Below are 26,760 nucleotides of genomic sequence, written 5' to 3' on the forward strand. Positions count from 1 at the left end.
TACACCGCATAATCTCTCCCCCCCCTGCACGCCATTGTCTCGGCAATTCACCTGTTACCAGTGACCTGGTCAATAAAGACATTCAGGGCCAGAGTGATTCACCAATCGATGACAATGTGGAGAACAAAGTTTACACAGCATTTGAGGAAGAATCAGTCAGAAATGATGATCAGGTAATGTGGGAAAAAAAAGGTCGTGAATGGTGATGAGTTAGTGAGTGAAACAATGCTTATAATGCCTATGTTACTGTTTGAAAACCAATATACTCTTGTACTACGTATAAATTCGTACCAAGTAAATAAATAAATACTGTTTATGAGTGGATAAAATAGTTACCCTCCCATAGAACTCATTTTCTTTGGTGCCAGCCTGTTAGAAAACCCAGTCAGGTAAGGAAGTACACGTACCTAAATCGCGTATTTTAAACCTCAGGTGAGCGATTTCTCTATGAATTTTCGATGTTTCTCACTAAAAGCGGATGTTTGGGCCAAAAAAAAAAAGGTCCAAAAACGTCAGGATGGGGCGGGTTAAAGACCACAACTTTACCATCCATCCATTCATCACCCAATCCTATGTTGCCCCATGAAAAGTGTAGGAGCCTGGGGCTAGGCAAGTTGGTCCTGACATTAAGATGAGAGTGACATCCATTCATCATCCAATCCGATGTTGCCCCATGAAAAGTGTAGAAGCCTGGGGCTAGGCAAGTTGATCATGACATTAAGATGAGAGTGACCAGCCTCACTCATCCCTGAGTGGCATTACGTGAGCAATAAACCCCAACCACCCCTTGGATATAAACCTGCACCGGCTCAATCCGACTGGAGCGCCTTCATTACTCACTAAACCGCCTGGTTTTCGTTTAAACGAAAACCCGCCCTAAACAATTGTCTGTCTGCTGTCCCTCTGAATATATTGTGCAGTTAAGTCCCCCCTATAATTTAACACTATGTTTTCTCTTTTATGTAGGTACGATGAGCTCATGCTCATATAGTTCTTTTAGGATTTTAAATACCTTACAGGTCTTTTTTCATCTTTTTAGGTCCACTGAAGATGACATAGATGAATATGTCGAAACGTCTGGACATAATAAATATGCTGTTCGTTGCAACACTGGTATTGCTTTTCTTGTATAAGTTGCATGATTATGCTACATTTTCTTTCAAGGAGCTATGAGAAAAAATTGGTTTTATTTGCATGATTATCCTACATTTTCTTTCATGGAGCTATGAGAAAAAATTGGCTTTATTTGCATGATTATCTATTTTTTTTAAGCGATAATATCATGTCTAAAAATTTATACAATACTGCAATACATTTTGATTTTTGATATACAGGTATATCCTGGTTTAACGATGCAGTTTGTTAGGTAAAAACCCATCGCTAGGCAGGTATCGTATATCGGGGTAGATTTAACATATAAAGTATAGGGATGCATTTTTCAGCCTTGGGTTTCACCCCCAATCAAGTCCTAGACCCACTCAAATGAGGCCAAAAAAGTTTAAAGCCAATCGAAATGGCCTAACAGCTGTAAAAGAAGCTAACCTAAGCCTAACACCTGTAAATAACTCACTAGAAACCAACAAATAAAATCTGAATATCATAAAAAATAGGTAAGAAAATATCAGACACCTCTCATCACTTACTTCTTGTAAGTCCATGTCCAGTCCTGGTAATCATCCATGCTATCCCCCAGGAGGCTAGGGGACATGTGGTGCTCCCTAGCACTCACTCATTCTCCTCAAGGCCCTCAAATCCCATCTCCAGGGGAGGGGAGGGGGGGGGGGAGCCTGGAGAAGTGGGGTGATTGTAGCTGGAGACTGGTGCACTGGCTCTGGAGCTGGTGATGGGGTGCAATGCGATGATTCAGGCGATGGCAATGGGGTGCAATCCACTGACTCAGGTGGTGGTGATAGGGTGCAATGCGATGGCTATGAGGGTGACAATGGAGTGCAATGTGATGACAGAGGTGGTGGTGAGGGAGACAGCTGTGATTACCTGTGGGGTGGCGAGGGAGACCGCTGCCATGACTGATGAGGTAGCGAGGGAGACAGATGCGGTGGCTCATGTCATGGTGAGGAAGACAGAGGCAGTGGCCGAAGTGGTCTGGGAGATGAAGGCTGGGGCAAGGAAGGCAGCGATGGAGTGGCACAGTGCCGCAGTGAAGACACAGGTGATGGGGATCGGCTGGAGGTTGAGATCCAACATTAGCAGCCGAGTGTGTCCTCAGTGGGAGGAGGCCCAGGGTGTGTCTCTGCTGGACGATGGCTGGGGAGATGCTATGCTGGTTGAGGGCTGGAGAGATGCTATGCTGGTTGAGGGCTGGAGAGATGCTCTGCTGGTCGTGGGCTGGGGAGATCATCTGTGGGTCACTGGTGTGGTGGAGGCCTGTTTGCAGAAGGCAATGACTTTAGTCTGCCTGGCCGCCCTCTTCTTTTCCTCCAGCATCGTCCTGTACACCTTCATCCCTTCCTCCAGCTGATCAGATGCATCCCTGCTTCATCCTGGGAGAGGGTCATGTGTGCACATAAGTGCAATGACCTTGTCCACCTCAGTCAGAATCTCCTTCAGAATTTTCACATTGAAGGCTCACACTTCCGGGACGACCTCCTCCTCCAGTGCCTCCTGGTGCGCCTGCTTAATCTCCAAACTGAGGAGCTCCTCATTGCTTAGCTCCTCCCTGTGGCTTTCCAGGACCTCCTCCTCATCGACCTCCCTGAAGCCCGCCTCATGCGACAGCTGAACAATTTCCCGTCGCACACATTGCATCTTCTGTTGATGGTACAGGTACCCAGCTGGAAGATTCCGATGAGGACAGTGACGATGATGTGGACTCCTCTCAGTGCGCCACTACTCCAGCCATCCCCAAGCTGAGTGCACTCCAGGGGCACATTGAGTTCATTCTTGAGTACCTGGAACACCTGGACTGTGACAGGGAGATGGGGCCCCTGGGACTTGTGGAGGAAGTGCGGACTTTTAGGCAGCGCATCATCACTCACCAGAATCACCACACATTTTGTCAATCAACCATTGACAACTTTTTCAGGCCTGTGACCCCTGCCGTGCCCAGCCGTGGCTGGTGGAGTCTCCGGTGGACGTGAGTTTGCGGCTATCTTCAGGGTCGTCTGCAGTGGGTAGTAAAACACCATCCCAGCGACGCACCCCTAGGCCACCTGCAACACCTACTCTCTGGCTCTGACAGTGAATAAACTGCAATACCTAGCCACTAGACCATATGGGAATTTACAGTGTTGTGCAGTGTTAAGAAATTAGAATTTAGAGTGCAAAGGATTAAGTGCAGAGTGCAACACTGGCGTGTTTCAAGTGCAGCGCAAGTAAGAACAGAATGTGCAGTGTTATGAAATTAGAATTCAGAGTGCAAAGGATTAAGTGCAGAGCGCAACACTGGCATGTTTCAAGTACAGTGCAAGAACAGAATGTGCAGTGTTAAGAAATTAGAATTCAGAGTGCACAGGACTAAGTGTAGCATAACAATCGATTCCTGCACATGCTTCAAGTGCACCTTCACCACTATCAGAGCCAGAGAGGAGGCAGGTTAACCTTTGCGACGGCCATGGACGGGTCATAAGTATCCTGTACACTGCTAAATATTTTCCTTACTCACTTCTAATTTCTCATTCTCTGTCTCCTTTTGTTTTATGGTTTCTGTCCCTTATTTGTGTGCATAGGGTCAAATAGGTGCTGTGCATGTCTGACAGGGAGTTACTTAGGTGGCTTCCAAAGTTAGGTTGGGTTGGGGTCTATAAGTACCTGTCCAGGAGCATTTTTCCTAAGTCCCGGATAAGACCAAGTCCCAGACATTGCTTTGGCTCTATTACATCGGATCTTGGAGGGATTACTGTGTATAACAATACTGTACTGTACACTGATAAACAAGTCTTTTTTTTTACCTTACTGTGGTGAACATAGCTGAAGTGGTCAGGCAGTCCAGACTGCTTCTGACTTTATCGGACTTTATCCAATATACAGTAAACCCTCCATATAATGAAAACTTTTATAGCGATCTTCGGATATAATGACTCACCATTTCCAGAACGAACTTCCACCAGATATAGCAACTGATGGTTGGTGTATGCAGCGGAAGTTCATGATGCACAATTCCCAGAGCGAACTTCCACTGGAAATAGCAACCTCTGGTCTGTGTATGCGGCAGATTTTCACGACCCAGTGTTCCCTGAGCAAACTTACACCGAATATAGCAACCTTTGGTTGTAGTATGCGGCAGAAGTTCGCCTGCACCCAGCTCCTATGACTCACCGTTGAGGGAGCACCCATGTGATAAGTCAAGTAGGTCAGCTAGCCCGCGCGTCTCAACCCTTTCCACGCTGGGTCTTTCTCAGTCTGTGCATTGTACTCACTCTGTCTGGTTCTCTCCCGCCTTACCTCTCTTACGTGCGTGACCTCTCATACCACGTGTGACCTACCAACATTTCCAACCAATGGCAAGAATGGCGTCTAAATCAACGAGGCCTGCTTCCTCAGGCAAAGGGAAAAGGAAGATTCTCTCCCTGACTGAAAAATTTCAAATTATTAAGGAATCTGAGGAAGGGGCTACATGAAGTCAACTGTGGAGTAAGTATGACCTTAAGAAAATGACAGTCCATGACCTATCAAGGGGAAGGAGAAAGTGAAGGAGGCCATGAAAGCAGTGGAGGCTGGCAAGAAGGAGAAGGAACTGTACTGCAAGCAATGACTTCTCATGGAAAATCTCGATGAGGCAGTGTACAAATGGTACACTCAGGAGAGAGCAGAGGGTGTTCCAGTTCATGGCACTGACATTCAGCATGCAGTGCAAAGGCTTGCTGGTCACCTAGGCCATGACAATTTCAAGTGTAGTGATGGCTGGCTGTGGCGCTTTAGGCAGTGTCACAGCATCGTAAATAAAGCCATAATGGGTGAGCTTCTCAGCGCCAATGCCGACCCCTTCATAAACCACTTTCGTCAGCTGAAGGAAGAGGAGGACCTCCACGACTTCCAAATCTATAACGCTGATGAAACTGGCCTTTTTTTGAAAGTCACTCCCCAAAATACGCAGGCCTCCAGGACAATCAGCAGCACTCCAGGGAGGAAGAGTGCGAAGGAATGCATATCGGTGTCGGCGTGCGCAAACGCCAGTGAGTCCCACCACCTGAAACCTGTCGTTGTGGGCATGAGTAGGAAGCCAAGGGCTCTGAAAGACACTATGGAGAACCTTCCTACCAAGTACCACAGCAACCTTTTGCCTGGTCTACCCAAGAGATAATCACAACCTAGCTCCATTACAGTTCTGACCCCTCCATTCGGCAGCAACAGGCCTTGTTTGGAATCAGTAAAGATGATGTCAAGGCTATGCTTCTCCTAGAGCCCAGCCCACCCTTCCACTACGAAATTGTGTTCGAAGGACAGGAAAATAGGGGCAATATTTTTACCTCCCAAACACTACTGCCCTACTTCAGCCCATGGACCAGGGGGTGATAGAAAGTGCCAACAGGCATTACCAGAATATTATCTGTAGGTAATGGAAAGAGTTAAAACAGTGAAATCAGGGGGAGGGGGGGGGGGTTCAGGTATGTAACCCCAACGAACAGCAGGGGTCAACTGCACAGCGGTTTTTTAAAATCATCTCTAAATACACTTCTCAACCATTTAAGCAAATATGCCATTTTCATCCAGTGAGTGTAAAATCATAACTGCTAATAAGTTTCTGTGCTACAATGAACTCCGTTTGTTTCATTAAACACATTTTTTCTTGTGCATTCTTTTCTTGCAAAGTAATTAGAAAATGCATAAGGCCATTTGTGAAATTATGCATTTCTGACATTATGATATGACAGGTTTAATGTGTCAAAAACTGCTTATTTATATCTTGTTTTAAATCATGCCAACACTGTTGGCATGTATCCTTCTCTGTATCCTACACTTCTTTAATTCACACTATACATACTCTCTCTCTCTCTCTCTCTCTCCTTCTACCTTGCTCACACACACTCTTAGTCAATCTCTCACTCTCCAGGGCCAAACCATAACAAAGTTCTCCTAACACAGCACTGAACATTACAAATTTGAGCTAGCAGATGGCAGCATAGGCAATAATACAACTACCTTGGGAAAGCGTGGCAGGATCAATATCCTCAGGTATCCCTAAGATAATATTCTCATCATTTGGGTCAAGAGTGAGAACAGTGGGCTCAGGGATGTTGATCATGTTCTCTGGATCCCAGATAATACAGTCCTCCCAGCGTCCATACACTAACTCTTCATTCTCCACAGGAAATATGGAATACCAGGTGTCGTCTACGCTGCTCTTTCTGAAAATTGTGAGGACTATGTTGGATTTCAAAGGAAATGGTAAAAAATCATGTTAGTGTAAATGTATTCAACAATATAAATTTTCCTAACACACAGGAAATAATGCCCATAATTTTTCAAAAATTTCCCCACTCACAGATTAAAAATCAATGGAATATGATTACCCTTCCAAGTTAAACTAACAGAGGTTGCTTGTGGACAACACTCTTTACCTGTCTTTTTTCAAAATGTGGATAACATCAAGTTTCATCTTCACTGCAACAGCTGTAGATACTGGTAGAGACAGCCTCGCTATAATGAACTTCAGTTGTAAAGCACTGTAATTTGCTTTTGTTTCATGTGTATATACAAGTGCTACATTTTTACGTTCTTGTAGAGGTATTTAGAGGCTGGCGAAAGTGCATAATTAGTGATGGCGACAAAGCAGAGTTCAAGAGCATGTTTGTATTTTGCTGGTTAGCAGAGCAGAAAAGACTTGTATCATATTTCATTTGGTTTGATTGTTATAGTGTATTCTTTTCAGCTAAAGAAGTGAATGTATTGTCTGTAGGTAATGAGACATCAAAAGGCAACTTACAGTAGCCTCATACTGCACCAAGTTGAGCCTGAATGTGGGAAAATCCCATAACATCAGAGGTACTGATTATGAATTTGACAAGTACAGGTACTTTAGGGAATTTAGGGTAAATAAAATGCTGTAAATGTTCACTGTACTTGACTTTTCTGGAAAATCCTGTAACATCGGAGGTGCTGATTATGAATCTGACAAGTACTGGGTACTTTTGGGAATTTTGGGTAAATAAAATGCTGTAACTGTTCACTGTACAGTACTTGACTCTTTTAAAAATTCTATTTGTGTTGTTTATGATTTGAATATACCTGTACTCTACTGTACATGCAAGCAATTGATTTCGAGATAGAGTGTATTCCTATTTTTAATGGCCGTTATATTTTTTGGAATGTCTATTTATCTACTGCCAGACACCTTAATCCTGTAAGGGGTGGCTGCAAACAAATTGCCTCCATGTCACCCTGTCCCCCGCCATTTCACTGCCCTGCTCCCAGCTCACACCCCCCTCTCCCATATACCTCTCCACTCCATCCCTCCACTTCATCCTTGGCCTCCCCTTCCCACTGGAATGAAAGAACGGATTTTATTGAGTTTTCAATTCAACTAAAAAACTATCTATCTATCTATCTATTGCCAGATGCCTCAATCCCGTTTGGGGTGGCCACAAACAAATCGCCTCCAAGTCGCCCTGTCCCCCGCCATTTCACTGCCCTGCTCCCAACTCACACCCCCCTCTCTCATATACCTCTCCACCCCATCCCTCCATCTCATCCTCGGCCTCCCCCTCCCTCTTCCCCCCTCCACCTCACTCACATACACTCTCTTCGTCAGTCTTTCACCCTCCATCCTCTCCACATGGCCAAACCACCTCAATGTGTTCCTCATAACGCTCCCTATCACATCCACATCAACACCACAACGTTCCTTTATATCCTCATTCATCAGCCTATCTCTCCACGTGACTCCACAGGCCCCTCTTAAATAACTCATTTCCACTGCTCTCACTCTTGACTTGTGTCCTTCCAACAACGTCCAAGCTTCACTTCCGTACGTTAGAGTTGGTATCACAATACTGCCATGTAGTAACTTTTTCACTTCCATGCTCACTTCCCTGTTTCTTATCACTGCTTTCAAAGAACCAGCAACCTTTCTTCCCTGCTGTACCCTTTCAAGCACTTCACCCTCCAAACCTCCATCCTTACTCATCACACTACCCAAGTACTTAAACGTACTCACATTTTCCAATTCCTCACCATCCAACCTCGCTGTACATTCACTGACTTCACCTCTCTCAAAGACCATCACTTTACTCTTCCCTACATTCACCTTCAGATTCCGTTTCTTACACACTCTCCCAAACTCATCCACCAAGCCTTGCAGCTCCCCTTCGTCTTCACTCAACAACACAGTATCATCTGCATACAACAGTACAGGGAGTTTCCAAACATTATCCTCTCTCACCAGGGCCACTCCAACATCCACTACCCTACCTTGTACCTCTTTTATTACTCCATCCATGTACAGATTGAATAACCACGGAGACATGACACATCCCTGTTTCAATCCAACTTTCAAAGAGAAGAATTCACTCAGTTCACCATCCACACGCACTGCAGCCTTCGCACCATCGTACATACTCTTCACAGCATTCAACAACTTCCCATCTACTCCATATATTCTTAACACTTTCCACAATCCTTGTCTATCCACCCTGTCATATGCTTTCTCCAAATCCATGAAAGCCGCATACAACTTCTTTCCCTTCTCTAGAAACTTTTCCACTAAAGATCTAAGAATGAATATCTGATCTACACAGCCTCTTCCCTTCCTAAAGCCTCCCTGTTCTTCTCCAACTAATTTCTCTGTTCTTTCTCTAACTCTGTCAATAAGTATCCTGCCATACACTTTTCCTATTATACTAAGAAGACAAATGCCCCTACGATTACCACACACTTCTTTTTCCCCTTTTCCTTTGTACAAGGGAATAATTATACCTGACTTCCAAAAACAATAATATTTATCTCTATATATTCCAAATTTGTTGTATACTAATGATGAAGTGCTACTAGTAAATATCAAACAAGAACTTGGTAGACTTGTGCAGAGTTTTGCTGATGTCTGTGAGTGTCATGCCTTGAGAGAAAATGTAGAAAAGAGTAAGATGATGGTAATCGAGAGAGAAGGTGATCCCCAGTGTGATGTTTTCTGTGAATGGAGAGAAACTTGAATTGGTGAGAGTTCAAATACTTGGGTACAGTGATAGAAAAATAGAGTAAAAAGTGCAAAAGAAGTGGAAAGTAGAGTGATACATGGAAGGAAAGTAGCTGGTGCTATGAAGGCCTTAATAAGAAACAGAGGCTTGAATGTTGCAGCTGCATGAGGCTTACATGAAGCAGTGTTAGTGCCAACCTTAACATATGGATGTGAGACTATGGTGTGGCATGAAAATGGAAAGTCAAGAGTGAGAGCAGTGGAGATGGGACTGCTGAGGAATGCATGTGGAATACAGAGAGTGGATAGGATACGAAATAATGTGACTTGTGAAAGATGCGGAGTGAGGAAGTCTGTGGACACCAGAATCGAAGAGTGTACTGAGATGGTATGGTCATATGGAGAGAATGGATAACAATAGAATGGTGAAAAAGGTATATCTGAGTGATTCTGAAGGAGAGAGGAGGCTAGTTAGGCCAAGGAGAAGGTGGAGGGATTTGGTGGATGAGTGTGTGAGGAAGAGATTGTATGGAAGTTGGTAAGGCTAGGGGACTGACAGGAGATCGAGCTGGCTGGATGAATGTTGTGAGAAGAAATACATAATCAGGGACTGGGCACCCCTTTTTAATGGGATAGCACTTAGACTGAATCTATCAGATATGTTTATGTGAAGCTGCAGAATGCGGTGAAAGTTTTTTGGCACATCTGATAGAGCCAGAATTTCGGGGGCTTGAACGATGAGTGAATGGAAGTGTGTCTGGACATTGCCACTCCTCACCCTGCCCTAGGGTGGGAAAGATGGTCCGGATGGTGATGATAATCTCTATTTTGATACATATTAATTATACTTTTGGTGGTAGGTGGAGATGCTCACCATCCACTCACTTGATGTAGTGCTGCTCTCGGATGTCTGCCTTTTCCTCTACTCCATCTTTCTTTCCTTCCACCCTCTTCTGTCTTTCCTTCCTTCAGTCTTTCCTCATCTTTCTGCCTACAGGTAACTTTACACTCACTCTTCTGTCCTTCTTTCCTTCATTCTTTCCTCTTCCTTCTGCCTGTGGGTGACTCTACACTGAGTGACAAGCCAAATGGTTTCCTGTACACCAGGAAACCATTTATTATGCTGGGCAGTAACCATATAACCAAATATTGGTGCCTGGTGGTTTAGTGGGTAATTATTGCACTCCCATTGGACTGAGCTGGTGAAGGTTTATATCCAAGGGATGGTTGGGGTTTATTGCTCATGTAATGCCACTCAGGGATGAAAGAGGCTAGTACTTTCATCTTAAATGTCAGGACCAACTGCCTAGCCCCGGGCTCCTACGCTCCTCATGGGGCAACGTAGGATTGGATGATGGATGGATTAATTATACTTTAATGGAGAAGAACCTTAATTCTTAAAGTACTGAATGACAGAAATCGGACAGTTCATAAACTTAAACAGTGTCAACATGGCACTGTGGAACAAAGTAACCTTTTGTAAGGAAAGGGCTGTTTGTATTCTTTTTTTTCTACTGTTCTTTTACATAAAAATAAAGAAGGAAGCAGGGTAAATAATTGTATGTGTGATATGAAGTGCAGTAAGAAAAGTGATAATACTGGAAACAGAAACAGTGGGAGAGTCACCAAGGACATCAATAAGTTGTGGGGGCCGATGGAGTGAGGGAAGGACAGGGAACACATCAAGATGTTGTTGGAATGTAAACAGGCAATCAAGAAAAAGATGATGAGCTGTCACAATGTAAGCAAGTGGGTTGAGGGTCATGGCTCATCAAATGAGCATGAGTTAGGCAGGCATGACCTAAGCGAAGACGAGCAAAGATTGTTTCCCATCGACGATTGGGGTGGGCTGATGTGTGTCAGGGAAGAACAGAGGGTATAACACTATGAAGTATGTTGTGAGCCTGTCGGTTCCACGAGGACTGCCAACCATCACGGAAAAGGCAGGTTAGGAGAGGGAAACAATCAAAAGTCAGAACTGGGAGGACCTAGAGGAGGAAGCAGCAGAGCTCACTAATGCCAACATGGCTAGGAACCTAGCAGAAGCGAACCGACTTTTTCCCAACAGACAGACAGAACAGCCATTCCTGAATCTGGGTGATTAGAGGATGAGAAGAAGCATGGTAAGTAAGGAAGTGAGTGCACTGAGAGAATCAGAGAAGATAACAAAGATGGAAGAAGAGAACCTCGGAAGAGATTTCAGAGCAAAAAGAATAGCATACAGTTCTGCAGTAAGGATACTGCCAATGGAGAGAAGTGTACTGTGAAAGATGGAATCAAGGAAGACAACAGCATACCCAACACCATGACAAAATTTAGAGCCGTCAGTAATGATATGTGTAAGAGAAGAGTGACAGGACATATGTTGGAGAAAACAGGAGCAAAGGTTATTGGGGGAAGAAAAGACTTAAAACAAGGGAGAAAAGAAAGTAGACCACAGCAGGAGACAGAAGCCATGGTGGGAAGGACACTGGATGTAGTGAAAGAATAGGAGGATAGGTAAAGTCAACAGACTGAAAAAGGGTGGGGACTCAAAGGGGAAATGGAAGAAGGAGATGGAAGACCGAGTGAAAAGGGCGTTGATGAAGGCTGGGAGGGCGGAGTGATTTATTTGTACGGAACTGAAGGAGGTGTATATAGGACCTGATGGTGAGAAGAGAATGACGATAAGAGATGGGGGAAATGCCCAACTCAGCACAAAGACTTCTAGTGGGAGTCGACCGAAAAGCACCAATAGCTAAACAAAGACTGGTATGATGAGCAGAATCTAGCTTTGAAAGAGTGCGAGTGGAGGCAGATGGGTAAACCTGGCAACCATAATCGAGTTTGGAAAGAATAAAGACAGTGAACACGAAGAAGTGTGATGCGATCAGCACCCTATTAAATATGAGACCGCGTTTGAAGCAAACGAAGACGATGAAGAGTAGAAGACTCGAGGGAAGAGATATGTGCAATCCAATTTAACCCAGTGTCAAATGTGAGACCAAGAAATTTGGTAAATAATAGGTAGGGATGAGGTATGTTATATAAGTACAGTGAAGACTCGGGTATGGTTCACAAACAAGTAAATGCCACTGTACAGGACTTAGAGGTAGATAAAAGAAAACCACGTAGAGTCTGCATTAATGGCGGACTGAAGAAAAGACTGAAGTCGAGGAAGATCTGAATCTGCAGCATAAATAACTAAATCATCAACATACTGAGAGGTCAAAACAGAAGGGGGTAGAGAAGAGCCAATGCCATTTATGGCTATATGAAAAAGCATAGCACCATGGACGTAGCCTTGGGGGACACCTTCGTGCTGGGTAAAGGCACGGTAAAGGTGTTCTCTTAGACGGACACGAAATGTCTGGAGAGAAAGAAAATTCTGAAGAAAAACACCCATGTTACCATGTAGACCAAGGGAAAGAAAGCAACAAAGAATATGATACCTCCACGCCATATTGGCAACGAACGACTGGTGGAGGGAAAAAACAGAATGGATCAAATATTAGAGTCTGAGAAGGGGATCTAAGGTGCTGTGTGCTTTGCAATACCCAAACTGTATGGGAGACAGAAGACTGTGGGATTCAAGGTGCCATATGAGTCTAGTATTGACCATCCATTCAAGCAGTGTACATGAACAGCTAGTTTGGGCTATAGGATGGTAATCTTGAGGATGGTGTCCTGGTTTACCAGGTTCAGGAAACAGGAGAATGATCACTATATGCCAATCGAAGGAAAGAAACCTTCAGTCCAGAATATATTCTAAGGAGCCAAGAGAAAGGATGTGGCTTGTGGGGAGAGGTGCTTTAATACAGCATAATGAACACCATCAAGTCCCTCACTCATATTCTATTCTTACTAGATTTAAGTAAAGACGATGCTTCATGAAGAGAAAAGGGAGTGTTAAGTGCTCCCTCAGCAGACAAAGTTAAAAGAAATTGGTATAGATTCAGAATCAGATTTATGGCGATGAAATTCTTGACAGAGATGAGACCCACTACTAATGAGACTAAAATAATTACCTGAGGAATATGCAACTAAGGAAGCATCAGCTACAAACTAAGGAAGCATCGGCTACAGACTGGTTATAGATATGAAGAACCGGGGCTTGGGGTGGGATCTGTTTGCCTGACAATCTGCAAAGTCCGGACCAAACTGCTACAGCAAGTATATTTACAGAATCGGAAGAAACATAGTCTCTCCAACTAGAACATTTAGCCTGACGGATGGTACGATAGCAGGCAGCGGAAGCTCTGCGAAAAATGAGGAGCCTATGAATCCAATCAGGGGTGGACTGTATATGACGAAATCTTTTCCATGCACGTTTCACATGGAGAGATCATGAACAAGCAGGAGGACACCAAGAAACACGTCTGACAGTTGACGGTCGCATATCATGGGGAATGGCAGTGAGGGCAACACTTAAAACCTGGACAAGGAAAAAAGACAACATATCTTGTGGAGATGAGAAAGATGAAGGAGGAAGCAGGGGCACTGTAAGAGAAGAAAATAACTCCCAGTCAGCAGCATGGAACTTCCAACAAGGGGGTTGAGGAAGAGAACAGCAAGAGGCACGAGAGTTTAATGGGGAAGTGATCACTAAAATGATTGTCTTCTAATACTGACCAATGAAAACAGAGAGAAACTGAAGGGGAGCAAAGGGACATATCCAAACAAGAGAGGGAATGTGTACAGAGATCAAAGTGAGTAGGGGTGCCAGTGTTAAGGATTAAAGGATCTTGAGAAGAAAGAAACTGTTCTAATAATGTCCCTTAGTGGTGATCAGAGCCACCCCACAGGGAATGTTGGCAACTGAAGTCACCAAGGACAAGAATTGGGGGAGGAAGGGAATGAGGGAATGTGACAAAGTTTGGAAATTCAAGAGGAAGGGAAGGAGAGAAATAGAGAGAGCTAACAGTGATCCACCAACAGAGAAAGACACGAGCAGAAGTATGAGGTATATAAGAAGAAATGGGAAGAGGTTCAAAGGGAACATCACTGCGGATAAGAAGGGCAATGCCATATGATGGAGGGGATCCAAGAAAAGTATAGCCAGGGAAAGGAACCGGGAAGTACGAAGAAAGGTGTCCAGAAGGGAGATAAGAAGAGGATTATGGGAGGAAATAAGAAAATGAAGGTCAGTACGATGGGTTTGGAATCCTCTAATACTGCATTGAAGGAGTGCTAGAACTATGGAAAATCAAGTGCAGGAAGAAAGCAGAGACTGCTTACGGAACTGAGGGACAGAGTACCCAGGAGGCATAGGTAAATCAAGAACGGAAGAGATCGGGGAAGATAGGGAGGACATAGAGATCATAGAGGAGGCTGATGGTAGAATTGAGGAAGAGTAAAAAAACAGAAGAGAAGGGAAGAGGTGGTGCTGGTATGGTAGAAATGCGAGGGGAAGGTCCAGGAGAGGTAGGAGGAATGGGAGTAGGGGGAGTGAGGAAGGGGGGAATGTATATCTTCAGTGACATGGGTAAGCAAGGAAGAGGTACAATGAAGATAACTGATCATGCTTTGCAGGGATTCTGCTTCTAGAGAAGACAAAGGCTGAGTGTGAGTTGATGATATAGCATTATGGTGCTATTGTCTGGTGGATGGGGAACCTGGACAGGCTGTATAGGCTGAGCAGTAGAGGAAAGGGAGGAGAAACCAAGAATATAGGATGGAGAGGATAAAACGGCACTTTTACGTTTGTTAGCTTGGGGAGATGAAGGTGAGGGAGGAGAAGAATGGGAGGATACAGTATGGGAAGGAAGTGGGGTGGAGGGAGCAGAACAAATGAGATAGGGATGAGAAGAAGAGGAATCAGGAAGGGAGGCAAGAGTGGCAAAGGAATCTGACGAACAGATGTGGAGACACTGGAATAGCTTGAAAACTGACATAGGAGTGGGTCTGAACAAGCACAGGAGATGCCAGGAGAATGCCCCATGCGATGTGCTTGTCGACGGGCTTTACGGAAAGTAAGCCCAATTTTCCATCTGATGTGGGACACTTTGGTTTCAAAGATGTATATAGGACATTTCCTGAAGGAGGCTGTAAGTTGTCCCCACAGTTTGGACAGGATCGGATGGTAGATATGCAGGCAGACGCTGGGTGTCCGGGTTGCATGCAATTGGGGCAAACAGCTTGAGACCGGCAGTACTTTGCTAGGTGACCAAACCACCAGCAGGAGGTGCATCGACGAAGGGGAGGAATGTACTCTTTGACATCGAGGACTGTGCCTCCAATCGTAATTGAGGAGGGAAGATCATGGGACTAGAATATTATTTTGGTGACGCTGGCTGGTTGTTGATGGCATCCTCCGGGAGGGATTGTGTAACACTGCACTGAAAGGATTTGGTGATATTGTTCTGAGAGGACGAGTTTTATGTCATCCGCACAGTCAAGGAAATTCCTATTCCCAAAAGTGATGTAGGAGGGAAGGCAGGCGGTACCTATGGTTGAATGTGATTGGACGTCCAGAAATATAAGGATGTGATTAACTCTTTCTGCCCGAGCAGCGTTCTGAACCCTGAGGAGGCAAGAGCCGTTTGGTCTTACGGAGAAAGTCACATTGGCACCCACCTGCCGAAGCAGCGAAAGATGAAGTGGGAGGTCATCTGTTTGGGACATAATATTAAAATATTTAGACGAGGTCTGGGGGCCAAAAAAAGGAGGTGGTCAAAGCAGAAGTAGTGAGCTGTGAAACAGTAAAAGGACAGAACAAGGAAGCTGAAGATACAGGACGGATGGACGGAGCAGGGCGCAGAGGCAGACAGGAGTCAAGGGTTACTACAGCATAGAGGTAGATGGTAGTGTACATGGAAGGGACTGCATGGCAGGAGTTGGTGTTGGCAGGCAGGATGAAATGGGCAGGGGAACAGTGGAACGAGTCCGAGAAGTACCAAGAAGAGAAGTCGGGGTCGTCATCAGGTCAAAAATTCTGCAGAACCGGGGAAGGGAGAACCAAAAACCACTGCCATGATTTTCGCTGAGGTGGAAAAGGCTTATCATGACGGCTGAAAAAGAAAGGACTATTTGGGTGGAACCCGGAGTCCAGAGGCCCGGCCAACAACCCAAGTAGGGATCACACTCCAAGTATGCACTTCTTACCCTACCCTAGAAGGGATAGCAACACCATGTGGGAGAGCTAAGCCTCCCAGCACAATGATGGACCACTGGCTATTGGCTGAGAGTCCTATTGCTAAACAACAGCACCCTTGGATCCGAAAGCTGCAGCTCAGCAGCAGTTCCGCCCTTCAAGTGGCCTGCCTTTGCAGATATCCACACACTGGGGTGGTGCCAAATCACTGTGATCCCTACAAATGGCCAGGCCAATTGTCCATGAGCATGATAATAAATAATAATAATAATCTGGCCTTTTGTTTCTCAAAAGCGCCAGTTCTTCCTTTTGGGAATTCACTAGCGCTCGTTATTTTTACAATTACAAGAATTGTGACATTTCTTGTATATAATACAAGCTACATCATATACACATGAAAGTGGCAAAAATTAAACCCTATAATCATCTGTCATAGTACCTCTCTCCAGGTCATAGCATTTTGAAAAAAGAAAGGCTTTCAGCTGTCTCTTAAAGGATTCAACAGTAGAGAGTTGTCTTATGGACAATGGCAATCTGTTATATAATCTAGGGGCTCTATATGCAAAATAAGGATCAGAGAAAGATGACTGGTGAATGGCTCCTGGCTCGTCAAGACGCAAGGAATCATCTTCACTGCGTAACATCACACCCGGGCGTGTCGATGGGAGTTTTAACAATTCAGCAAGATACTTCGGTTCACCAAACTTAAGAACCTTGAATGTAATAAGACACAGTTTAAATTCAATTCTAGCCTTTACTGGTAACCAATGCAACTCAATCAGAAACGGGGTAGTTGAGGTTCTCGGGGGGAGACCAAAGATAAGCCGTGCCGCCCTGTTCAACACAGACTGAACTTTTGTTAGTACAGGTAACTCGCACGGAACACGATCTCATGGAACGCGCTCGCAATTATACACAGTAAGGGCTGGGATACATAAAAGACAACGTAAGATTAAAAAACCATTATGAAAACTACAAATTAACGCAGGAGAGGCCTTTGAAAGATCAAATCCTCGAACGTTGTGGTTTGTTTTGATTACGTGACGATCTAGGCAGGAAATTATTCAGTGAGAGACATTCCCGAGTACAGTAGCACAGTATTTGTAAGTTAAATATTTACAGTACTGTACTGTTCTGGTAAGTTTATGTGCAACTTAAAGTACTATTAAATAATGTTAAAGCAAGAAATAAAGTCTTATAACCAGTTTACCTGATAGGCGTCAGAATATTGCCTTTTTTATTTGTTCGTTTTTTACACAGTACTGTACAGTATTTGTAAGTTAAATATTTACTGTTCTTGTATGTACTGTACTTGTAAGCACTTAAATAAAGTTAAATCATTAAATAAAGCCTTGTAACCAGTTAACCCGAATTATATGATTACCCATGATCGGTGTCGGAATATTGCCTTTTTTGTTTGTTCATTAAACTCTTACTGTACTGCTTTTCTACAGTACTGTATTTGTAAGTTAAATATTTACTGTTCTGGTATGTACTTGTAAGCAATTAAAGCATTAAATAAAGCCTTGTAACCAGTTAACCTAATTTATATGATTACCCATGATCGGCGTCGGAATATTGCCTTTTTTGTTTGTTCGTTAAAGACTTATAATAAGAGAAAAATACATTTTTGTCTTGGTATCTTTACCTACTTGCTCAGGTTTGCTGTAATGGTTTGGATCATTTGATGCAATGCAACTTGTAGAAAACTGTGAAAACTTTCGGGAAGTGAATGAAAATCTGGGACATGAGACTGACCTTGACTTCACCCTCTCCTGTATCATCTGTCAGTTCACCACCTGCTATCGTGATGAGTGGATGTACGATTTTTCGCTCGTGGCCATGCCTAACCACACATAGTTACACCCATTATCTCGACCCAGACAGAAAATACAATCTTTTTCCTCCCTTGCAAAACACAAACAACAACCCTGTTTACGAGACAGCAATATATATTGCGAAAATAACAAGGTAAAATGATAAAGATGAACGTAAAATGATAGAGAAAGAGAACATGTTATGACGGAAGAAGTACGTTTTCCCCGTCTGTAAACGTATTTATTTCTGCTTTGTATCTGTATTCGTAATAATTAGACTTATTGTTAGTTCTGAAACTGCATTACGATTCTATTTTTAGCCATTCTCGTGGTGTGGGAGCTGGAAGTTGTGACACAACTTCCTTATTGCTAATCGGACTGACCCTCTACTTTATTCTCCCGTGGCAGAGTCTAGCCTTGGAGGACGTGCAGTTTTCTCATTTAGGACTGAAAATTCAACTCCTTCGCTCCCTTTTCCAAGCATGGGCACAACGATAACGTAAAAAATAACTCGAAATTACCATAAACATATATCAAAAAGGTGAAAATGTATTCATAACATTTTTTTTTTCCAGCCATTCCTAACAGATTATGTACTGAAATCATTCGATATCACAGTACTGCATTTCTAAGTTAAATATGCACTGTTCTGGTATGTACTTGTAAGTTAAAGCACTGGTACCAGTTAACCTGATTTATATGATTACCTATGATCGGTGTCGGAATGTTTCCTTGTGTTTACGTACAGTATTTGTGTGTTGAAGTTTTGCTCTGGAGTACTGTATTTGTGAGTTATAACATTAAATAAACCTTCTAACCACTTAAAGTGCTTTCTAGTGATTACCAGTGACAGATAACAGCAAAACAACACATTTGGGGGGTCTAGGGAGCAAAATACGGAGTAGTTTAAATATACGCGATTTCGCACCTAACACGGCACGGTAGGAACGAAACCTACGTGTCCCGTGCGAGTTACCTGTATATTATTTGGAAGACCAACCCACAGTGAATTACAATAATCAACACGAGACAAGACCACTGCATGGACCAATGTTAGGAGGCACTGTCTATTCAGGAATCTTCTCACAGAATACAGATTTCTGATATGCAAGTTACACCCTCTTACAACCTGATTAATGTGTTCTTTGTAATTTAACTTAGAATTAAAATAAACACCCAAATTTCGAACAGAACTGACTGGATGCAGCTGTGACACGCCAATGTTCAAAGCCAGGGCATTGTCAGTGTCATCACCCCTTCAGTTTCCTCTGATGATGATGATCTCAGTTTTACCATCATTCAGCTTAAATTTCCTCTTCGCCATCCAAATCTTAATATCAGACATTAGAGATTCAAATTTTATCTTAGTATCGTTGATATCTGACATCTTAACATAGAGCTGGGTGTCATCAGCATAAAAATGATAGGACACATCATGAGCATCAAGTAGAGACGATAAACTACTTGTGTAGATAGTAAATAGAATTGGACACAAAACTGATCCTTGAGGGACTCCAAATAGAAGAGGAGCAGAATCAAAGCTAGCGTAATCAACAACCACTCTCCGAGATCTGTCCGACAGATACGACTTAAGGAGCAAAAGGGCACTATCACGAACGCCATAAAAATACAGATCATCCAACAATAGTTTATGATCTACTGTATCAAAAGCTGCAGACAGATCCAAAAGAACTAGGAGAGAGAACATCCCACTACAAGTGTTTGCCACCAAGTCGCTCTGAATCCTTGTTAGTGCAGTTTCAGTCGAATGGTATTTTCTGTATGCTGATTGAACAACAGGAACAACTCTGTTGTGTTCCAGTAGTGGTAAGAGTTGGTCAAGTATGGCCCGCTCAATAATCTTGGATAAAAAAGACAGGTTAGAGACAGGACGATAATTTGTCATGCTCTCGACATCAAGGCCAGGTTTCTTAATTAGGGGCCTAAGCAAAGCACGTTTCTCAGACTGCACAAAATTACTTTCTAAGAAGCATCTATTTATTATGTTGCAGATAAAGTCTGCAGCATGCTCATACACATCAGGCAGTCGTGACATGTTACATGGATCGAGTGAGCAAAATGTTTTATTAAGTTCTCTGATGTAACATTTGACTTTGTTTACATCCAGTGGATGAAATGTTGAAAGCAAATGATCCCCGGTGCACCGTAGCTGGAAGTCAACTGAGTACACTTCACTAGGAGAACTGCTGTCTAAATCACTTCTTATGCGAGATATCTTACTTGTAAAAAATGAAGCAAAATCAGAAGCCAATTGGGCATCAGATAAAGAAGTTGGTTTAACAATTACATTCCTCCGACCAACCAAATTGTTCACAACTGCAGACAATTTTTTTTGATCACCACCACATGAATCAACTTTATTTTGATAATACCTAGCCTTTTGGGCTTTTACAGTGTGAACAACTGCTCTTCTCGCAAAAACATAACGCAAACGAGTTACTTCGGTCCGCTGCAAGCGCCACTCACATTCTGCCCTTCTACGTTGTCTACGCAAAGAATTAATGGATGGACCATACCACGGAGAATTATCACGTACAGTGATTGTTTTTACTACCTCAGGACAATAATGGTCAAAAATTGACCTGAGCTCGTTGTTGTAAATATCAACCAATTCACCAGAAGAAAGACTTGAAGAATTGATGGAGTTTAAACGTTGATCAATTTCAAAACACATCAACTGGCAGTCAACATTGTTGTAATTTCTTATATGAAGGGGATTTCGGGACATCAAAACTAAGAGTGATCAGAGCATGATCAGAGATGAGGGGGTCAAATGAATCAACCTCCAAATCTGATACGCGCCTGCAACCAACAGGGGACAAGATCAAGTCAAGGACATGTCCTGAGACATGAGTTGGATTACTCACATGATTGAAAAAATTGTTCTGGGTGATCAACTCAAGGAATTCTGAAGAAAATGGTTTTGACTCTGGACTGTCAACCCAATAACTGAAATCACCACAAACAAGAAGTCCTCCAGGTCTAAGAGAAAACCCTTCAAGAAACTGCCCAAACTCCTCCATAAAACCTCGATCTCTGCCCGGATGACCTGGTCGATAGACAATTGCAATTCTAATGGTATTCTGATGGAAATTTATTAATACTTCCATAAATTCAAATGATGATGGGGTCAGGTCTGAGTCAATGAGAGAAACGTTTGCAAGTGCTGCAGAGCAGATGAGTGCTACGCCTCCTCCTGGATAGTCAGCAGCATGCCTGGGAATACTAATAATAGAATGTGTCTTAGGCAAGGCATTACGAATAATATCGATATCAGACTCATACAACCAGGTTTCAGTCAAGCACAATATGTCAAGCTCGTGCTGATTTAGGGTTTCATTAATATAGTCTATCTTATTACGGATGGAACGAATATTTAAAAGACCCATCCTTAACTGGTTCAAGAGGGACGTAGTCAGTTTTTTGAATGGTCAAAATTGGTGTTTTCAATCAATCTATTTCTATGAGAAATCATAACTGGACATTCTCTACTTGAAGCAAAATGGGCAACCACCTGTGACTTTGAATTAGCATCTTGATGTCTTAAAGAGGAGCAGTTGATGCATTTGGGAGAATTTCTGTTACTACAGTCCTTAGATTTATGGGCTCCAGCACAAAAGACACATTTAGGTTCATCACTTTTCCTAGAACATCTCTCAGATGTATGACCAAAGCCTTGACAGTGATGACACTGTGTAACCCAGAATCTATCGAAAGCGCGACATCTTGTAAGATCCACATAGATGTAATTGCCCTGTTCTACAATGGAGGATCTCACCTCTGGCGACATCTTCAAGACAGCAGTTTTGGTGTCATTCCTTGTCCTTGTGAAGAGAAGGTTGAGGGTACAACCTCGATCAACGAGCATCTTAATTTTATTGTTTTTTCTCAGAATATTTGGGATGATGTCAGAGTCATCCAAGGAAGAGGAAAGGCCTGTCACGGTCATTTTAGGCAACATTTTCTTTGGCTCTGATATGCAAAAAGTGCCCTCAGAGCCAAAATGATCAGTCAGCACCCCAGTTGCTTCCCCCTTGGCCTCAGCTGATGGAAACTTCATTACCAGCCCACCAGCCTTGGTCTTAAGGCAGCTATCAACCGGTACCGAGTTAAGTACGCCTCTGATGTCTTCTGGTCCCATCTGATTTGTCAGGGCACTAGCGCCACTCTCTGGTTTCACAATCAGTACATGCTGACTATGAATGGCTTTTTTCTGGCCATGAGCACTGATCTCAATCACGCCCCCAGGCAGATCCTTCCCTCCCCCCACGAGAGACCCACGAACAGCATCCGCAAATGACTTGGCCTGATCTTGTGTGACCGCCATAGGTGATGAGACCTTGGTCTCTAGTGCCTCCAGTCTATTTGATACGTCCTTCCTGTTGCAACTTACTCTAGACCACTGATGAGAATTTTGATGAATGTGGAAAATTCCACTCTATTCAAAATCAAAGATAGAAAAGAGAGGATAGGAGAAAAGGAAAGAAAAGGCAATAGCAGAAGAAAAGAGTCTTGCAAAATTAGCTACGGCAGCGACAGGGACCCGAGGAGAGGGGAGAGGGTTGAGCAGAACAGAGACAAGTGCAGCACCCACCCTACAACCAGAAACCAGACTTCCAACACTTTGGAGGTCATAAGGTACCCTGCTATACCTCCCCTACATATCAAGTCCCAATCAATGTCTCCGAATCCCCTCCCACAACAACAACAAGCAAGGAAATGGAGTGGGGGTGGGGGGATTCTGAAAGGTGAGTGTGTATTTGGGTTGAAACTACTCATATCAAGCAACCTTTCTGCAGTCTTGACTGAGACAAACTTTTTTTTCTCAGAGCTGCCCTTCCAGAGTTAAGATGTGTCTTTTACGTTGCAGCATCTTACATGCCGCGAAATACAGTACAGTAAGACCTCACTATAACGGACTAATTGGGGCCCAAACTATTCCGAAAAATGCAAAATTCAGACAAAAGTGACATCCAGACTTCCCCCTCCTAATCCTGACTTTTTCCGATATATCAGATATTAGTCCGGATTGCATGAACGGTTTTGAAACTGTTTTGACTACCATTGTGGTACTGTACTTGTTATAACTTCACTACATTAATCCAACAGTATAATATATATAATAATACTGTACTGTACACTGATAAACATGTCTTTTATATACCTTATTGTGGTGAACATAGCTGAAGTGGTCAGGCAGTCCGGACTGCTTCTGGCTTTATCGGACTTTTTCCGACATATAGGAATTTAGTCCAGCTTCTTCCTTAGCCTTTATCATTCTTTTTCTGTCCCTGCCCTCCTCTCTTCCTATTTCTCCCATCTTTTCTGTCACTACTTATTGCTTTTCTTTCTGTTACAGGTGGCTTTACATTGAGTGACAAGCCAAATGGTTTCCTGTAAGCCAAGAAACCATTTACAATGCTGGGTGGTAACCATATAACCAAACCATATGTGCTCCCTACATGTCAAGTGGGTTGGTGAAGGGTTAGTGCCCCTCCCTGTAAAACAAATAACTCAGAGTCAAATGTCCACCCCATACGGGATTATGGCTTCTGGCAATAGATAGAGAGATAGTTCCTTGAGTCCGATAAAAGCGAATTCCGGTCTATTGAAGTCCATCATACTGAGGTTTTACTGTGTATCATTGTCTTCTCACATCCTTCCTTAATCCCAGGAATGTGTATTTGAGGCCTTGTGATACTGGCAATATGGTAAAAAATCCCACTGAATGAAGGTAACATTCACTCCCTGTGGCTGGGAGCTGCCTCTCCTGCCACCAGGGCACAGGTACAAGGCCGCATATCTCTATGGAGTGATGTTACACTATCCTATTGGCTAGTGTGGCCACCATCTTTGTCACGACCGGTGCCCACTGAGCGTGCATGTTTCAAAAACTGTGAATCACAGTGCGAATCTGATCATCAAACCAATCACCATGCTTGGGCTAGACCCTCTTTGAGTTGTTTGTTGATACTCTCAGCTGTCTTCTCCAGTTTGGCAATATTTCTGATGGACTGTTCTGCTTCCCTAGGTGTTTAACGATATTTTGTGCTTGCTTATTGCATAATACCCACTATCTAAAAACAAACACATCTTTAAACAAAAAACACCTCCTTTTCTCCATTATTGTTTGTTATGCTTTGTTTATTGTTTTTATTCATTATTAACATTTATTATGACTGATTTCCTAGTCTTATGTTCCTCATTCATTATTGATTTAAAACTTTTTTACTTGTTTGTTTGTTTGTTTGACACTGCAATACTTTGGTAAAACTTAATAATGTAAGTACATTGTAGAAAGCAAGGCATCTTTTTGTCCAAAATTTGTTTAATGGTAACAAACCCATTAAAAACAAACACTAACACACAAACAAACTCGTTCAGTTTTGTAATCATATTAGTGAACGACATTTACCTGTTTATATAGCAGTTTAATCCGATGTCAACCTCAAAGTTATAAGAAACATCACTTTATGATGTACTAAGGATTACAATGTGCGGGTTTTTGCACTTTCATCAGACGGCACACATGTACGTGAGTGCAGAATTTTATGATACTCATACACAAAAAAACTGGATATCTAAACTTTACAATGATACAAACCCCACTTTATTAGTCCTAATAGTTTTTGTGTGACAGTTCTACAACTTATGAGTTGATTTACTCATTTTTTTTTTTAAATGGCGCTGATGGCCTTCTGCTAATCACCTCCTCACTGCTGATCAGAGTGATCAATTTCATTCACCCTCTCTGCCTCACTGCTGCCCTAGCAAAACTATCATAATCGGTGATGGTGAATGCAACACCCTATGTGTGTTCTTACCTAATTGTATCTTTAGAGAAATGAGTCAAGGTCGTACTGTCCTGTGTCTTAAACCATTTTTATCGTACATATCCTTAAATTTATGAATTATTTTGGCGCACACTATTTCATTCGGTAGTGTATTCCACTGATCAATCGCCCTATTTGGGAAACTACATTTCCTTACGTCTTTATCACCTCTCTTTTTATGCAGTTTTTTGCAGTGTCCTCTTACTGATGCATCCCCATAGGTTTATGTAATCATTTATGTCTATTTTCTCCTTCCCTGATATGCATTTACAGTACAATCCCAGCTATTCGGTATCCAGACAAACAGAATACTCAGAACAACGGGAAAATTCAAGGGCTGGTAAAAATGTCAGTAAGTTATAACTGTGCGCCAATTTGAATGGACCGCCAAACCACCGTTTGATTGTGTCACGCGAGGCTGGGTGAAGTCAGACAAAGCGAGGTGAAGGCATTTCCAGCTAATGTAAATCCCTAGCAAATCCTCTTAACCACCCCTCCTCTCCCCCTCTTTCCCCTACTTGAATTCAGTCATCCTCCACACCCTCCAAAAATCACCAGTCTGCATTTTGCCACCAGACAGTAAACAAGCTCTCTTGCTATTGTGTTCCTCTGATAGACGGTAATTTGTACACTCCAAAATGCCTAAAGTGCAAACTAAACATAAGCATATCGTGCTTACCTTGCAACAGAAGCTGGACATATGCAACAGACTTGAAAAAGGCGAACATTATAAAACACTAATGGCTGAATATAAATTCATTTCATTTCATTTCATTGCCAGACGCCATGTATCCCAGACGGGGTGGCCAAGGGCTTAGAGTTAATTGTTTTACAGGGAGGGGCACTAATCCTCCACCAACCCCACTTGACACGTAGAGATGCCAACAGCATCTGGTGTTCCCAGGCGGTCACCCATCCAAGTACTAACCAGACCCAACGTTGCTTAAATGTTAATAGGAATGAAAGTTAACTTTGTTGGAAGAAAAATAAATAAATAATATGCCTGCATTTCATACATACATCATTTATTTTATTTTCTGCAAAACAGCTGAGTGGCGGGTGAGGGGTGGAGTGATGGAGGTCAGGTGGGGAAGAAGAAGAACAGTCGGAAACGTAAACAAACTCACGTGGGGGCACAGGTGTTGTGATAATTCTACAGTGCAGTCTTAACACATCATCAGTTCACTAATAAATGTTCAAGCTTTTATTTCTTTATTTTATTTTTCAATTTTTATGAGTACAGTACACATAATGAATACAGTAATTCGGTAAACAATGGACTGGTGCAATTTGCAGTACTGCAAATTGCTAGATATTGCACGCACGTCCATTATGACCATGGTGTGTGTTTATAAGGCAGTTTTTCAGGCGGAATCTCTTAGTGTAACCCCTAATGTGACTGGTGAGTACCTGAACTGTATTTACTGCTGTGATAGCCTTTGTATAGATTTGACTTGAAAATCAGAAATACGGGAAAAATCTGTAACAGGGAAGGTAAATTCCCCAAGCCACCCGGTTAACTGGGATTGTACTGTATAAAGCATAATCATGTCTCCTCTTTTCCTTCTCTCCTGTAGTGTAGTCAGATTCAATTCTTCTAGTCTTTCTTCGTAGCTTAGACTCCTTAAGCTTGGTACCCATCTTGTAGTGGCCCTTTGAACTTTTTCAATCTTATCTATGTGTTTTTTGAGATGAGGACTCCAGACTACTGACACATACTCCAGGGTTGGTCTGATGAATGATGTTATTATCTCTCTTAGCATGTCTTCATTTACGTATGTGAATGCTATTCTCATCTTTACAAGCAGTGTATACATGTTCCGTATCTTCTCACTGATGTGGTCAGCCAGAGATAGTCTGTTACTGATAATCACATATAGGTCTTTCTCTTTCTCTGATGTGAGTAGGGTTTTACTTCCTAACTTATAA

General features: G+C 42.8%; 1 protein-coding gene across 1 annotated transcript in view; it reads right to left on the reverse strand.

The window, feature by feature from the left end:
* Taf1 (TATA-box binding protein associated factor 1) overlaps positions 1-26,760 on the reverse strand; it is a 667,992-nt gene that overhangs the window by 486,752 nt on the left and 154,480 nt on the right. Inside the window, exon 9 of the mRNA XM_080273519.1 lies at positions 6,094-6,305. Within this exon, the coding sequence (XP_080129645.1) occupies positions 6,094-6,305 (212 nt within the window). The remainder of the gene's footprint in view (positions 1-6,093; positions 6,306-26,760) is intronic.

This window comes from Coenobita brevimanus, chromosome 55 (assembly GCF_032717465.1).
Source record: "Coenobita brevimanus isolate Jiangsu-jjx chromosome 55, ASM3271746v2, whole genome shotgun sequence".
In the NCBI taxonomy this organism is placed as follows: Eukaryota; Metazoa; Arthropoda; class Malacostraca; order Decapoda; family Coenobitidae; genus Coenobita; species Coenobita brevimanus.